The sequence below is a fragment of the Vidua macroura genome, chromosome 19 (assembly GCF_024509145.1).
Source record: "Vidua macroura isolate BioBank_ID:100142 chromosome 19, ASM2450914v1, whole genome shotgun sequence".
NCBI lineage: Eukaryota > Metazoa > Chordata > Aves > Passeriformes > Viduidae > Vidua > Vidua macroura.
Window position 1 is genome coordinate 5,815,878 of NC_071589.1, and position 14,116 is coordinate 5,829,993.

Sequence of the window (14,116 nt, forward strand, 5' to 3'; positions counted from 1 at the left end):
GAGTTAATTTTCACCACCCTTTAATTGCAGTCATATTACAGAAAAGACCCAAAAGCTCTTGCTTTGGGGAGAGATGCTCATGGTAGATGTCCATGAGCAAAGGAACTGGCAGAATCTGTGAACTTCTCCAAGTATGAACTCTGTATTTGGGACAGTTCCCAAGCACTGGGAAGGCAGGGCCTTTCCCACACATGCTGATGTGATGGCACCACAGGGCAGGTCAGTGTCCTTCACATTACAAAGGGGACAGCAGGTTACACTCCCTTGTTTTCTCTCTCATCCCTTTTGATAATTTCTATAGAGACTGGTAAAGAGTTAAAGGTGAAAACAGAGCTGGTTATCTTATGTCAACAACTCCAGGCTTTGATTGGAGCTGTTCAGAGAAAAATACAAACAGCTCCTAGGATTAGCCCAGAGTGCTTGCATCAGTTTTATAATTTCTGCTTCCTGCCATCAGGCAGAAGAGCTCTGGGATTGCTGGGATTTGGCTGCTCTCCCACATTTTGCAGGGAAGAGGAGGAGGATGCATTTTTCCCAGATCTCTGATGTCTTTCTGTTGTGCTTTGTTGCTGAACTTGAGGGTTTTGGAGTTTCGTGGAACAGCCCACAAAAGGGCTGGCTCATTTGCAGGCTGTCTTGCTGCTGAAGTGTGCTAACAAAAGGCATGTACTCTCCAAAAGCCGTGGTTTACAGTGCTGACACCCAAGAGCAAGCAGAGTTTTATCTGCTCTCCTTTGGCTGAGTCAGGGAAATGAGAGCTGGTGTAATATCAGACCATGGGTCTTTGTTTTATCTCCAGCAGCACCAGATGCTTTGTAGGAAGAGGTGAAGGGTGAATTACTTGTTTTCTGTAACAAAGATGAACACAGAGATTATTTCTAAATCCATTGTATCCTTTCTTTCAAGAGGTCTCTTGATACATTCTCTCAGATCAGATGCATACTCTTGCTGCTGGCTGTAGGCAGGAGGGAGACCAGCCCTATGTGATTTCCAGCATAATGCTGCTGATAATGAATGAGCATGTCTTGTGTCTGCCTCCTTCATTCCACTCCTGACCCTCAGTGCTTCCAAAAGGCTGCTGTGTTTTATCCCACACTTTTCACTTCTGCCACTGTCAAAGTGACACAGAAATGCTGAAGCACATGTCAATGTCAGACCAGAATTCAGGGATTCAGGGAGCTCAGACTCGATGGCAGCTGAGAATTTTGCTTTAATGCATTTGAAGAAATTATGTGAATTAGTGTTTTGAGAGGAGTCAGTGACTCTGGGTTATGAGCATGAGATACCTTAGCCTTCTTAGCCTCTAATTTCAGTGCTGCTGATACTTTCATTTGAAAATGTGAATACTTGGGACCTCTGAGAGCAAGCTGTGTTCACAGTGTGAAATACTGCAGTATTTTCTCAGTATTTTTCAGCATGTGGCCTTGTAATGATATCTTTTACTGCTCTTTGATGTACTTTCATCCTCATGTTTGGGGGTAGAGAGGAAACCAAACCATGAAACCTGGAGCTTTGTGCCTCCTTGCATCTAGTGTAAAAGTCTGGTTCTGAAAAGTCAGTGAAACCTTTTGGCTCTTCAGGTCTGGAAAATATTGAGACAGCCCAGAGAGCCTGATCTGTGTAATGCTTTGCCAAGACGTGACAGTCCCTTTTTCACTGGGAATGCAGGGCTGTGCAAGTACCTCTTTGAAGGCTGACTGCAGAGAGGAGACTGTTTCAGCTGGACACTTTGGATTCTGATTGAATTTTCTCAATCTACATTTTGTAGTATTTCTTCCTCTCTCCAGTCTCTTTTTGTGATGACCTTTTGTTGTTTATTTTGCCCAATACTGAGCCTGCTTGGCTCCTAGTGCCCCCTGAGATGATGCTGGGGGGAAGAGCTCTTGTGCAACCAGGTCAGCAGCTACTCCCAGCCCTCTCCAGCCCTCCTTGGGCAGGGAATTTAGGGACAGGCTCTGCTGACACTGGAGATGACTTGGCTTGAGGGAGATGAGAGTTTGGCTGGCCCCATTAAGCATTTTAACAAGCAGCCTGAGGGTTCCTCATCCGCACTGGTGAGCTATGACAGGGGACAGGGACTTCTTCAGTCTCTGTTTCAACCAGAAAGCGGCTGTACTGGCTTTTACTGCTCTCCCAGGAGCATTCATCTGCCCTTGCTTTAGGGAGAATTTTTACTACCTTTTGGTTTATAGAACCTATGTTTATAAAGGTCTTTCTTCAGAGCTTTCTTTCATCTCCCCGCTTATACATGCTTTGCCTGGGAGTTATCAAACAATAAAGGTAGTTCAGTTTAGCACTTGTCCTCCCTTCCTCCTCAGGCAGCCTTACAGCCTTGATGTGAGTTTCCCAAGAGCTCGATAAGGAGGGATGTCTGAAAAGAGCCCGTGGGAGTTTGCACAATCCTCCCCCTGCCGAAAAGCAGTGGGGGGAAAAAGGGTCAGGTGTCACTTGTCTCTTGGAGCTGTAATCTAGCTTTTGTTCTCTGAACACCGCCTTTCACTTCACATAGGCGGTAACTCCAGTCTCAGGCTTGTTTCTTGTGGGCGGGAAAACAAATATTTTGTCGCAGTAGCACCATATCTTTGCAGAATATTGATCCTGTAGTAGATTGGCATTTAGGCTGAGCAATTTTTCCTCTTTAAGGCTGGGATTTCCCCATTATACACTGAATTATACAGAGCCTTTGTGCTATGCACCCTACAAATATCCCTTAGCCCCGTCCCTTCTGGTTGCCTTCTAATATTGGAATGGAGGAGCTGAAGTCATGCAGGAAGGCAGAGCGGAAATGAGGGGGGACAGAGAACATGGGGAGCTGCCTGAGGAGGAAGACGGCGTGGTGGGAGGTGGCTGCTGGAGTAGAGAGAGGCTTGTAGGAGATGGAGACAGAAACCAAGATAAGAACTGCAGTGCTTAATGGTCAGGAACTGTGGTTCAAGAAGAGATTGCTGCATTTCCACCGATGATCAGACCTCAGGGAAAGCCTTAATGGTTTTAAAATTATTTTCCCTATTGTTCTGACCACATCTTCTCATTGCTGCTTCTCTTGACTCATTGACCTCCCTCTTGGCCTCCAGCACAATGTCTCAGTGCTTCTAAACCTGTGTGGTTTGTACTTCTCAGACTCGTCCCTGCGCTCCTCCTTCCCACCTGTCCCAAATTTGCAGTGGGGGCCATCTCCTCCCTTCTGTGGTATTGCCTCTGCACTTCTCCCCCCTCATCTTGCTGGTAGCTCCTTGATTTATTGATGCTGTTTCAGTCCCATAAACTCTTTGCATTCCAGCTGTCAGAGATAGAACATGTACAGCTGCTCACTGTTGTAAACACAGACCATTCCTTTGCCGAAACCTCAGTTACAGCTCAGCTTCTCTGAACTCTTCTAAACAGTTTTCATTCTGCAGGATTATACTCTTCTCTGCTGATTGTTTTGGAGAATGACCTCTTTAATTTTAATTCCCTCTTTCTCGCTTCTTTGCTCTTTTCCGCCAGTTGGGAGAATTTATCTACAAAATGTTTTGGTTGTGTTACTTCACAGCTATTTATACTTTTTAATGTTGAAGAAAGACCAAACTCAGTTGCCATCTCTCTGTGAACTGAAGAGCCCATATTGTGTCCAGGCATGCTGATATACCCGTGTAGTTTTCAGTGCAAGTGAATGATGGTAGGACCAGGCTGTGCCAGTTCTGCAGGGCTAGTGCAGGCTTCTTCCCCACTAGGTCTCCCATGGGGGGGGGATGGAGGCTCTGCCTGTTTTTCCCACTAGTATAGACACACATGTGCATGCCCTGGGGGGTACCGAGGTTGTCCATGTGCCCCAGCCACTGCATAAGCTTTCCAAGTCCTCTCCGAAGTCTTCCTGATCTTGACCCATTGAAGCAACTGCCTGTGGTTCCCACTGGTGCAGGAATGTGCATCAGGTATTCCCAATGCCATTGGCAGGCTGATAATACCTCCAGGTGGGGAGAACTGTATTGACAGGTTATATTAAATAGCCTCTTCTTTTTTTTCCCCAGTGCCCTGCACACAAAGATGCCCTCTGTGTCTCCCAAGGTGACCAACAGCTACATCCAGGGACCCACAGATATTCCCCTTCTTGACAAAACCGTGGGCCAGTGCCTGGAGGAGACTGTGGAGCGCTTTCCTGACCGTGAGGCCTTGGTCTTCTGCTGGGATCGGGTTCGGAAGACATTTGCCCAGTTCAAAGAGGAGGTGAGTGCCTTGTTCATTCCTCAGGTGATTGGATGACAGCAGCAGGTGTGATGGAGGAATGGGAAACAGTTTCATTGCTCAGCTCAGGACTGAGATGAGTTGTGTGTGGACCTGGTGCAGAGGGAATAGCACATTTCCAGCATGCACTGATGGGCATGTGCTGCCTTTATCCTTCTCTGAGCCTTGGGATGAAGAGGGGGAAACAGCATATGCAAAATGCTAACATCCCATAATGAACATTCATACTTTAAAATTATCACACTTACCTGATGGGTTATGGGCTGAGTCATGGTGTTTTTCTCTACTGGAATAGACTCCAACTTCTGGATTAGTCACTCTGGCTATCAGAGGTCCTGAATGTGGGGAAGATTTTTATCCAAGTAGGAAGGCAATGGAGCAATGTAAAGGGCTAGGGCTCAATATAATAAGCATAGATGTGTGTGGGTGTGTGCATATACAAATATATGGTTCTCTGTTTTTGGAATGGAGGGACTAACTACCTGGAAAGTTTCTAACAAATGTATGATATGGTCTTTGATAGGAAATAATTGTTTGGTGGGTTTTTAGGCTTACTATGGGTTTGGTCACCCTGTGTTCACCCTGATTTTAAGAAGTAGGCTGTAATTCAGAACTAAATTAAATTGTTCCTCAGATTCATATCTCCTACAAGGCAGATTTTGTAAATTCATTTGAGAACTTAACAAAACTATAAAACCTTTCCTGAATGTGTCAGAGTATTTACACATGCATTTGTGTACATGAAACATGCTTACCACCCTGCAAAATAAAGTAGTTGTTAATATAGTGGCTGAATTTGAGCTAATGAATCACAGAATCATTAATGTTGGAAAAGGTTTCAAAGACTGAGACTTCGGCTGATCACAACGCTGTGAAGTAGGTCAGAGTACTGAGTGCAACGTCCAGTTATTTAATGCCTCCAGAGATAGGGACTCCAGCACCTCCCTGGGAAGTCCTTTCCAATATTTAATAACCTTTTCAGTGAAGAAATTCCTCCTGATGTCTAGCCTGACCCTAGCCTGGTGCAGTTTGTGGCCACTTCCTCTCATCCTGTCCCTTGTTCCTTGGGAGCAGAGCCTGACTCCCACCTGGCTGCACTCACTTGTCAGGGAGTTGTAGAGAGGAAGAAGGTCCCCTCTGATCCTCCTTTTCTCCAGGCTGAGCCCCTCCAGCTTCTCCAGTCACTTCTCACAGGACTTAGGAGGAACCCAAAACTGGTCAGAAATCACTTGATAGAATTTTCTTCACCCAAATCCTTTTTGAAGTGATACCCAGAAGAGAGGCAGATCCAACAGTGTGGGTGGGCCCAGCATATGGGTAAGGCTTGGTCCTATGTGGAATTTATGAGGAACTTCACAATAAATAGTCTTTGGGCAAGAAGTAACTTGCAGCAACATAATTGCCTATTTTGATTTCCTTCCTGCTTTGTTGTATTGTTCCAGGTTTGTTATTTTTATGCTTTCAGTCAACTTGCTGAGCAGGGCCTGGTCTGTGCTTCAAGCTCAGAAGCTGCAGCTATGGGCTGATGGACTGTTCTGGGGAGACACAGTCTGTTGCATTTCAGTTACTGTTGGAATCCTGGATGCTGAGAATTTTAAACTTTGTGCTGAAAGGCACAGACTTGCAGGAGAGCACTGCATTTAGCCTGGGGCTGTGGAAAGGGCTTCCATAATTGATTGATACTACTAGGATTATGGGTGTGTAGTTGGTTAGAAATGTGTAATATCACAGAGTGGAAAACTTAGAGTTTGGGGTTTTAGAATAGAAGTAAATATGAAGCAAGGTGGAAGTTTTAGGGCGGAGGCAGGTTGTTCTTCACCTTCTTCCTTCTTCTTCATGGGTTTGGGTGATGTTTTGTAATTGGACAGAAAAGTCCGCATTGCAGGCTTTGAGGGATCAGTTTTTGGGTTAAAAGGGAAAATAATCTAGATGTCATTTCTTAATTTGATAGTTTAGCCTTAAAAGACCTTGTAACAAGAGACAGCCATTTTGTGCCTTGCTAGCGAAAGACTGCAGAACCCACAGTTGTGAGGCTGTAGCATTGATAAGAAACAATAAACACGTAAGTCTGAACATGAATTATCATCTCAAGTGCTTTCAATCCTGACCCTGACAGAGGTAGAAAAACAAGCAGAGAACCCACAAGTTACAAAGATGATGCTTTTTCTCCAGAAAGCAGTGCAGAGACCAATATTCCCCACTGCATCCTGTGTGTGATCCTCAGGCACTTTTGTTGTATTTTTTAGGTGGACCAAGCAGCAGCTGGACTTCTGGCCCTTGGCCTGAGGAAGGGAGACCGGCTGGGGATGTGGGGACCCAATAAATACGAATGGGTTCTTATGCAGTTTGCAACTGCCCAGGCAGGAATCATCCTGGTAAGGAGTTTGCTGTGTCTAGGATTTAGCAATCTATTGGGAAAGGAAATAGAGACAAATAGGAAATACTGGAGAATAAAGTTAGTTTGTCTGTTTTTCCATGCTCTTACCTGGCATGTCATCCATAGCTGAATCAAGTATTTAAGGAAGATCTGTGCAGCTCTCTGTATCCTTGTCCTCCACTCTGTAAGGAAGCAGGCTGCAGAGAGAGGAGCAGCAAAATGTGCTTGCAACAGCTGTTAATAGGAGATATGCTTTTCTCTACAGTACCATTTTTATCTGGGATGTTGCTGCCCTAACCAGTTACCAGCTGGTTAGATTCCTTTGAAATGTATTGCTCCATGGAACAAAGGCTCACTTAAAAATCTGGTCCAGGCTTCATATCCCTAAAAGCCCATTTTCATTTAATAGCGTGACCAAAATACACCTTATTTAGGCAGTGCACTGTGTTGAGGTCTGTACCTTGCCTTCTGCTCCATTTCCTCCATCCTGGTTCATTCCAGTGTCTGCAGGAATAGGGTGGAACAGTGTGGCTCAGTAGGAAGGTGTGGGTGAGCTTAACTCCACTGGCCAGTCTGTGGAGAGCTGGGTAGGAGGTGTTATCACAGTTATCCATCAAGAAACCTGACTTGCACAAGAATTTTGATCTAGTTTAGTGGATTGGATCAGCTAGGTCAACTGGATCAACTCCTGTGAGACAGGAGACCTGTTTTCTGTTCCTGAAGCTCTGTTTTGACTATGTGACCTCACATAAATCTCTTTTCCAATTGTTTTCTTTCGTACAAACACAGAATTCTGATATATTTTCTGTGAATGTGAAATCCCTGTGGTGGTGAGCTGTTAGTTCTGTGTTGGTCTGAGTGTGGCTTAACCCTGGAGGAACTTTTCTGTTGGAATCTGTGCTAGGGGGGAGGGTGTTCAAGGCAAGAAGGTGATCAAATTCTTGTTTCTGGCTCTTCAGGTATCTGTGAATCCAGCCTACCAGGCCTCTGAACTGGAGTTTGTGCTCAGGAAGGTTTGTATGGCATGAACTGCCTGTTGAAGGGGATTGGCAGGGACATGATGCAGATGAGCTGTTTAAGGTTTGGGTGTACGGGAAGAGCTGGCTGGAGAGCAAGGCTGGTGTTGGATGTGTAGAGGGGATGAAGCTGCAGTTTGGTGCCCACATTTCTTGCTGTTCCCTGTGGCTGCCACCCTGTCTGATGGAAACTGCTGTATCCTTCTCATCCCTCTCTCTCTGCTAACAACAAGGTACTGCCAATACTACCCCAACCCAACCACTGCTGTCAGCAATCATTTACCAGGGAATGAGGGAAAAAATGTAGGACTTGCCCCTCCTGCTCAGGGCAAAAATCACCATCTGGGATCTCAACCTTGAAAGTAGAACCTCAGAAAGGACCTCATTTTAACCTCAGACAAGACCAGTCTACTTGGTAGCTTGATTTCTCCTTCCCATGTTTGTCTGAGGCTGGCTGGCCTTGGATTTAAGCTGGTTGAAGTCCTAGGTATTGCCACTGTTTAACATCTCTCTGCTGTCTGATCCTGCCGCCTCATCTACCCTTGAATCCTGCCTGAGTTTGAGTTTGTGACATGCAGAGCACTGATCAATTTAAACTGTTCAGGTTCCCTTGTTCAAATAATGAGGAATTCAGGTTATTAAATATTTGATGGGTAAAAATTAAGATTAAGCAGCTAATTTTTTCACTGTGGTTTGTTCAGCTATAAATGAAAGGCTGATATTAGAAGAGAGGGAGCCATTTCTGAATGTTCCCAGCACAATCCAAGTTAGTTTTACCTAGAAAGTGGATAATTTTTAGCAAATTTCTTTTGTATCAGTAAGTCTGTAATGGGTTGTTGGGCTGCAATTGAATTTTTGTTTCATCCTTTCTTTAATGCTCTCAGCAGCCCTGCTGGTCACTCCCGTTCTCATGCATTGGGGTTGAACCCAGTGCTACAGTGGAGTACCATCTCTTCTGGAGTGGGTGTCCTTGGGTTTCTCTGTCCTGCTGGAATGTGCAACTCAATTCTTCCCTTTTACCCCAGCAAGGCTTTGGTTTTCATCTCCTCTGATTTTCTTCTCTGATGTAATCTGGAATGTTGATGGGGTAAGAGCAGAAATGTGCTTCAGCTCCATTGGGAATTGCTCCTGTCTTGCACTTCCAGATTTGCCAGCATTCCTAGCTTTATTATGCTTTGACACTGGGATCTCTGTGGAGTTCCTTGCCACCCTAAGGATTTGGTTGTGTTTGTTTATTTGCATAATAAAATTTCTGAAGACTATAGGGCTTTTCATGTTGGATCCTGTCCATCTGTGCAGTCCAATTGGTATATATGGAAATATGTGTGGAATAACTATTCCTTGGATTCCTACTGTATTTCCAGGGCTTGGTAAAACCAAACTGATGATGAGTTTTCATATTTTACATTCTTTGAAGAAAGGTCTGCTGGCATTCAGGTTGAGACCAAGTGGGAGAGGCCCAACCAGAGACTCTTTATCTTGTATGACATCAGCCCTTCAACCAGCCCTCCTCTCCCCACACAGCATCTATTTTTCAGAGCTGGTTCAACCAGAATTGTAGTTTAAAGGAATTAGTAGTAAAAAGTTGCAGAGGCCCAAAACAGCGTCAGTCCCCTGGGTTCTGGGCAGCCTGTTCCAGAAAATAGAGCAAATGTTTATCTTCCTTTCTGACAAAGTCCAGAGGGTACTTACAAATAATTTATTGGAGTGGCCTTTGTCTCCTTATTTCCCAGACTCTGGGAAAATAATGAGAACGGCCGAGTAAATATGTAAATAGTTTATTGGACACAAATGCATTTTTTGGAAGATGAAAACAGTTTGCAAATCTGGGTCAAATTCGGCAAAATCTCAGCTGCTGAAAAAGAAATAAAAATTCTTGGAGTAATTAAGGTGTTTTGTTTTGGGATTATGTAAATGTAAGGGTTGAATGAAAAATGCTTTCATTTTCAAAATAGGGTAGCAACCTCTTCTAAAAAGAGGTAGAAAAATCTTAGGAAAATGAACACCTCAAATATTCCTCAAAAAAACCTTGGCTTGATCTTAGAGGCAGATTTTAGAAATCCTTTTTTCCAAATTTCCTCAAAAATCTTCATTCCAGATCAACACAAATTAATTTTTTAACTTTATTTATTTATTCATATTTTGGGACTGGGCTTTTTGTTAGAGTTGCGACTCATAATCTGAAAAATCAGTTGTTTGCCTTGTGCTCACAACAAAGGGTGTCAATCCTGGGCAAGGAGGGAACCTTAGGCTGCAGCTCTACTTTCTTGACCAGCAAAAATCATCCTGAATCCAGCACTGGGGAAGAGTGAAGCACTGGCTGCACAGCTGGATCCAGGCTTGGGATGCTGGGTGTGCAGTGACAGCACAGCAATGCTTTTGGAGGGTTTTGGGAATGCACAGCTGTAAGGGTTCATTTGCTTTAGTCATTGGGGAACCTACCTGTTCCTGTATTGGGGGTGGCTGCTCTTTATCATGTCCTGACTATCAACCCAACATGATTTTTCATGAGTTTCTGTCTCCCTTCACAGGTCGGCTGTAAGGCCCTGGTGTTCCCCAATCAATTTAAAACACAGAAATACTATGATATTCTAAAGCAGTCATGTCCCGAACTAGAAAAATCCAGTCCTGGGGGAATAAAGAGCAAAAGGTGAGTTAGGAACATCTGGTGTCTTTGCACTGACCTCACAGCCATGTCCTGCATTGTGTCCCCTCAGCTGCACAACACAGGTTTTGCTGAAGAAGGACCCACAGGAGGTCTCATCTGAAGAGAACAAGTTAGGCTGGCCCAGAGGTTTGCCCTGACCAGTGTGCACCTGTCTGGGCACTTTTCTCCTTCTTCCGTTATTGTTGATGGTATTTTTCCTCTCTGCTAGGCTACCTGACTTATCCATTGTCATCATGTATGACTCTAAGCTGCCTGGCACCTTCCACATGGATGAAGTGATGCAGGCTGGGGACAGCAGCCACCTGAAGCAGCTCAGGGCTGTGCAGCAGACACTGTCCTGCAATGAGCCCATCAACATCCAGTTCACTTCAGTAGGTGCCCTGCCAGCTCCATGCCCTGGGGTTGGGTTCCTCACTGGGAAAGATGTGTGCAATGCCACACATCACATTTTCTTCCTGTTTCCCTCTGAGGCCAAGCTTCCAGCTTCTGCAGTAGGATGGAAAAAGTCTTCTAGCATTTCCCCTTCTTCCATTCTTTTTGTTCAGCCCTTTGTCAACGGCTGATGGAGATGAGACAGTGCCAGGTGAATTCTGTTCAGCTGAAATTGGGCTATTTTTTGGGATTCAGATGCTGTTAAAGAAGTAAAAACAGTCTCCCAGGTCTGATAGAAGAAAAAAGTGCAAGATTACCCCAGAGTCTGCCAGGGGGAATCTCCCCTGAGCTCATCCTCAGAAAAGGTGGTGTTATTGCATAATTCCCTGTGTCTTCCAGGGAACAACGGGAAGCCCTAAAGGAGCCACTCTCTCTCACAGGAACATTGTGAATAATGCCAATCTGGTTGGTCTGAGGCTGGGGATCACAGACCAGGTGGGTTTGGTGGGAACAGGGTTTGGGGAGGCCTCTGCTGCCATGGAAAAGAGACCATGTGTGTGGAGAATGCCGATGTTTACTCAGTGGAAGGGCAGGATGTTTTGCTGCAAATGACATTGAGGGATATTAATGCATAACATTTTGCATTGCAATGGAGTTTGTTGATCTTTCATTTTAGTTTCATGTGAAGCTTTTTTTTTTTAGGCAAAACTATATTTTGTGGAGGAAAAACATGAAATTAATAACTTTTCATTTTGGTGAATACTCACTTCAAATAATTACAAGACTCTGATGTTAGCTTTGAATTCTGTTGACTGAGGTTTTAATTTGATTTACATGACTTGGTTTCATGTCATGTTTACAGCCTTATAATTCTTATCAGGGTATGACCTCTCTTTTTGTGGTTTCTTAAAAAAATTGTTAAAGACAAATATTTTCTTTTGAAGTTCTGAATTACTTATTTCTAACACATCAGCTTTGATCCAGAGAATAGATGAGTTGTTTCAATCAGTCTTCAGAGCCTTTGGTGATTAAAAAAAAAAAGAAAGTAAAATGAATAGCATGTGCCAAATCCTGCATATTTCATGCCTCTCACAGCACTCCCATTCATCTCTTCTGGTATATAATGTATAAGCAATAGCAGACCCAGGAGTCCAGCAAAGAAGAGACATTGCAAAATTACAGGATGAATTATTGACATACAAAAACTTCCCAAACTGATTTTATTAAAGGTAGGATATGTCAGTTGCGTTTCACCTAACAGGAATACAGCAGAATGTCAGATTTCCAGCCGAGGGGACCAGGAAAAATGTCTCTGCTCAGATCTTTGCTCTTCAGCAGGGAGATGGGCTGGACACATACTGGAAGGTCTCCTCTCCTCACTCTTTTCTGATTGATCCCAGGAGAGTCGCTTTGGGCTCCCTGCGCCTCTCTACCACTGCCTGACGTCGGTGGGAGGCTGCATGGTGATGGCTCTGCATGGCACATCCTGCATCTTCTCATCGCCCAGCTTCGAGGGCAAGGCTGCACTGGAGGCTGTGTCTCGAGAGAAGTGAGAGCCTGTTTTGCTAAGGAACAGTTTTTGGCCTCGTGGCTCTACTTCTTCCCTTGCCCCAACTGCCAGGACCATGCTTGTGCTCTTCCTTCCCACAATGCGAGAGGCAGATTTGCTGCTGCACTCAATTGCACAGGCACTTCAGGAACCAAAGTCTGCCTTTTCAGCTGTGCTTGGGAGTGTGTCACCCTTCTGCTGAAATTAAGGAATCCTTCCTGTCACCTTAGGGCTTTGGCTGGTGAGCATAGTGGTGTCTTGGTTTGCTGTAGCTGCTGTGTTTTCACAACTGAACACCTGCCCTCCTTTTCCAAGTCCAGCTCTGCTGCTGGGATAGTGTTTCCATATTGTTCCTCAAGTATAGCTTGGGAAACAAAAGAGCTGTTGCTGTGTCTGCATCATACATGTACATATGTCTCTATATTTTATGCAGATGTATGTCTGTGTGTGCTGATGAACAGCACATTTGCTGTGCCTACCTTCGTGCTGCTGCTGTGCAGTCCCAGATGGGACAGGATAAGATGGGATGGGACGGGATGGGTGCTGAGCTGGGGCTGCCCCCAGTTTCCACCTCTGCAGCTTTGCCTTTTTATCCCATATTCCTAAAGATGCTCCTTCCTCCTTGGCACACCCACCATGTTCATAGACATGCTTTCCCAGCCGGACTTTGACTCCTATGACCTGTCAACTCTCCGGGGAGGTAAGTCCCAGAATTCAAATGGGAAAATCCTGAGAACCAGGATATTCCTGGTTCCCTGCTGGGAGGCTGTATTTTTAGTTTTGTGAGCACACGTCTCTTCTGATGGGAAAAATTCAGTTGCATGAGCCTTGTGTTTCCCCTGTTAATTTGATGCTACATTTCTTTTCCTTGGGATATCCTTCCATCGTGTATTTTAGGACTCCTTAATCTGAAGGAAGTCTAGGGCAGGACCTTTCTATTTTAGCTGCAAGGGGAGGTGTCAAGAGCAGCTTGATTTTCCTTGCCTCTCCAACCACCACCATGTGGCAGCAGATGCTTTCTGTGTCTCAAGCTAGTGCAGTCCATAAAGCAGAGCCAAGCTCAGATTTTTTTCTCAGACCTGAAGTTTCCTGCCTGTTTCTGAAGTCACTCATCCCCGTGCTGGAGGGTGTGATACAATGTGCTGGAGCTTCCTCTCTTGTCACAGCCCGCTTTGGAAATAGCTGGGCAGACCACCAGTCCTTTTGAGGCAATAATAGTACAGAGAGAAGGTGGTGCTAGAGCATAAGGAAATATTTTAGCAACTTACCTAATCATCTCTGCTATGTGCAAAATGATCCTGTCTCATCCTGTTCCCCACCAAAGCCCATATATTACCCCACTCTTTTGCTCTGTCATCCTAGGTTGGAACAAGTGGCAGTGGGATCTACCCTCTCTCAAAAGGGCTGCTCTGTGCAAGGCAAGAGGAAAGGTTTTTGGTTTTATGGTGATGATCAATGAGAGTGTTTGTCCCACTATAAAACTGTGCCTCTTCCTGCTATGAATCTTTCAATTTTTGGAGAACTGTAGGTTGGACTAGGTTTGAGTTATAGAGTTTATTTTCCTGTTGAGAAAGGCAAATTGACCTTGCTGCAGCCTTTGCTTCTAGAACAAGTAAGACCTGTATAAAAAGATTTAGGAAGTATTTTGACAGGAACCAGTGTATCCCACAGGTCTTGTCAGCATTAAATCTGGGAGTGGAGAACTGTTTGAGGGACCCTCCTGGGAATAAATACCTAGTTTCCAGGGTCTTTTCCTCTTTCTTCCAGGAGTTATTGGAGGTTCTCCTGTTCCCCCTGAGATCATGAAGACAATTATCACCAAGATGCACATGCCAGAGCTTGTGGTGAGTTGCAGTGGCTGTGACCAGACCTGCAAGGGGTGTCTGTCATAGTGAGACACTGAGTTTGGG

The 14,116-nt window shown here is 44.8% G+C and overlaps 1 protein-coding gene across 3 annotated transcripts in view; it reads left to right on the forward strand.

Moving 5' to 3' along the window:
• The window catches only part of ACSF2 (acyl-CoA synthetase family member 2), a 36,449-nt gene that overhangs the window by 1,474 nt on the left and 20,859 nt on the right, over positions 1 to 14,116 (forward strand). For 2 of the 3 annotated variants that reach the window (XM_053994813.1, XM_053994814.1), the window contains exons 2-10: positions 4,011 to 4,206; positions 6,471 to 6,599; positions 7,561 to 7,614; positions 10,149 to 10,267; positions 10,494 to 10,656; positions 11,057 to 11,152; positions 12,058 to 12,206; positions 12,815 to 12,906; positions 13,974 to 14,050. In XM_053994813.1, coding sequence (XP_053850788.1) covers positions 4,011 to 4,206; positions 6,471 to 6,599; positions 7,561 to 7,614; positions 10,149 to 10,267; positions 10,494 to 10,656; positions 11,057 to 11,152; positions 12,058 to 12,206; positions 12,815 to 12,906; positions 13,974 to 14,050 — 1,075 coding nt within the window. The remainder of the gene's footprint in view (positions 1 to 4,010; positions 4,207 to 6,470; positions 6,600 to 7,560; positions 7,615 to 10,148; positions 10,268 to 10,493; positions 10,657 to 11,056; positions 11,153 to 12,057; positions 12,207 to 12,814; positions 12,907 to 13,973; positions 14,051 to 14,116) is intronic. The other variant, XM_053994815.1, reaches the window with a different exon arrangement.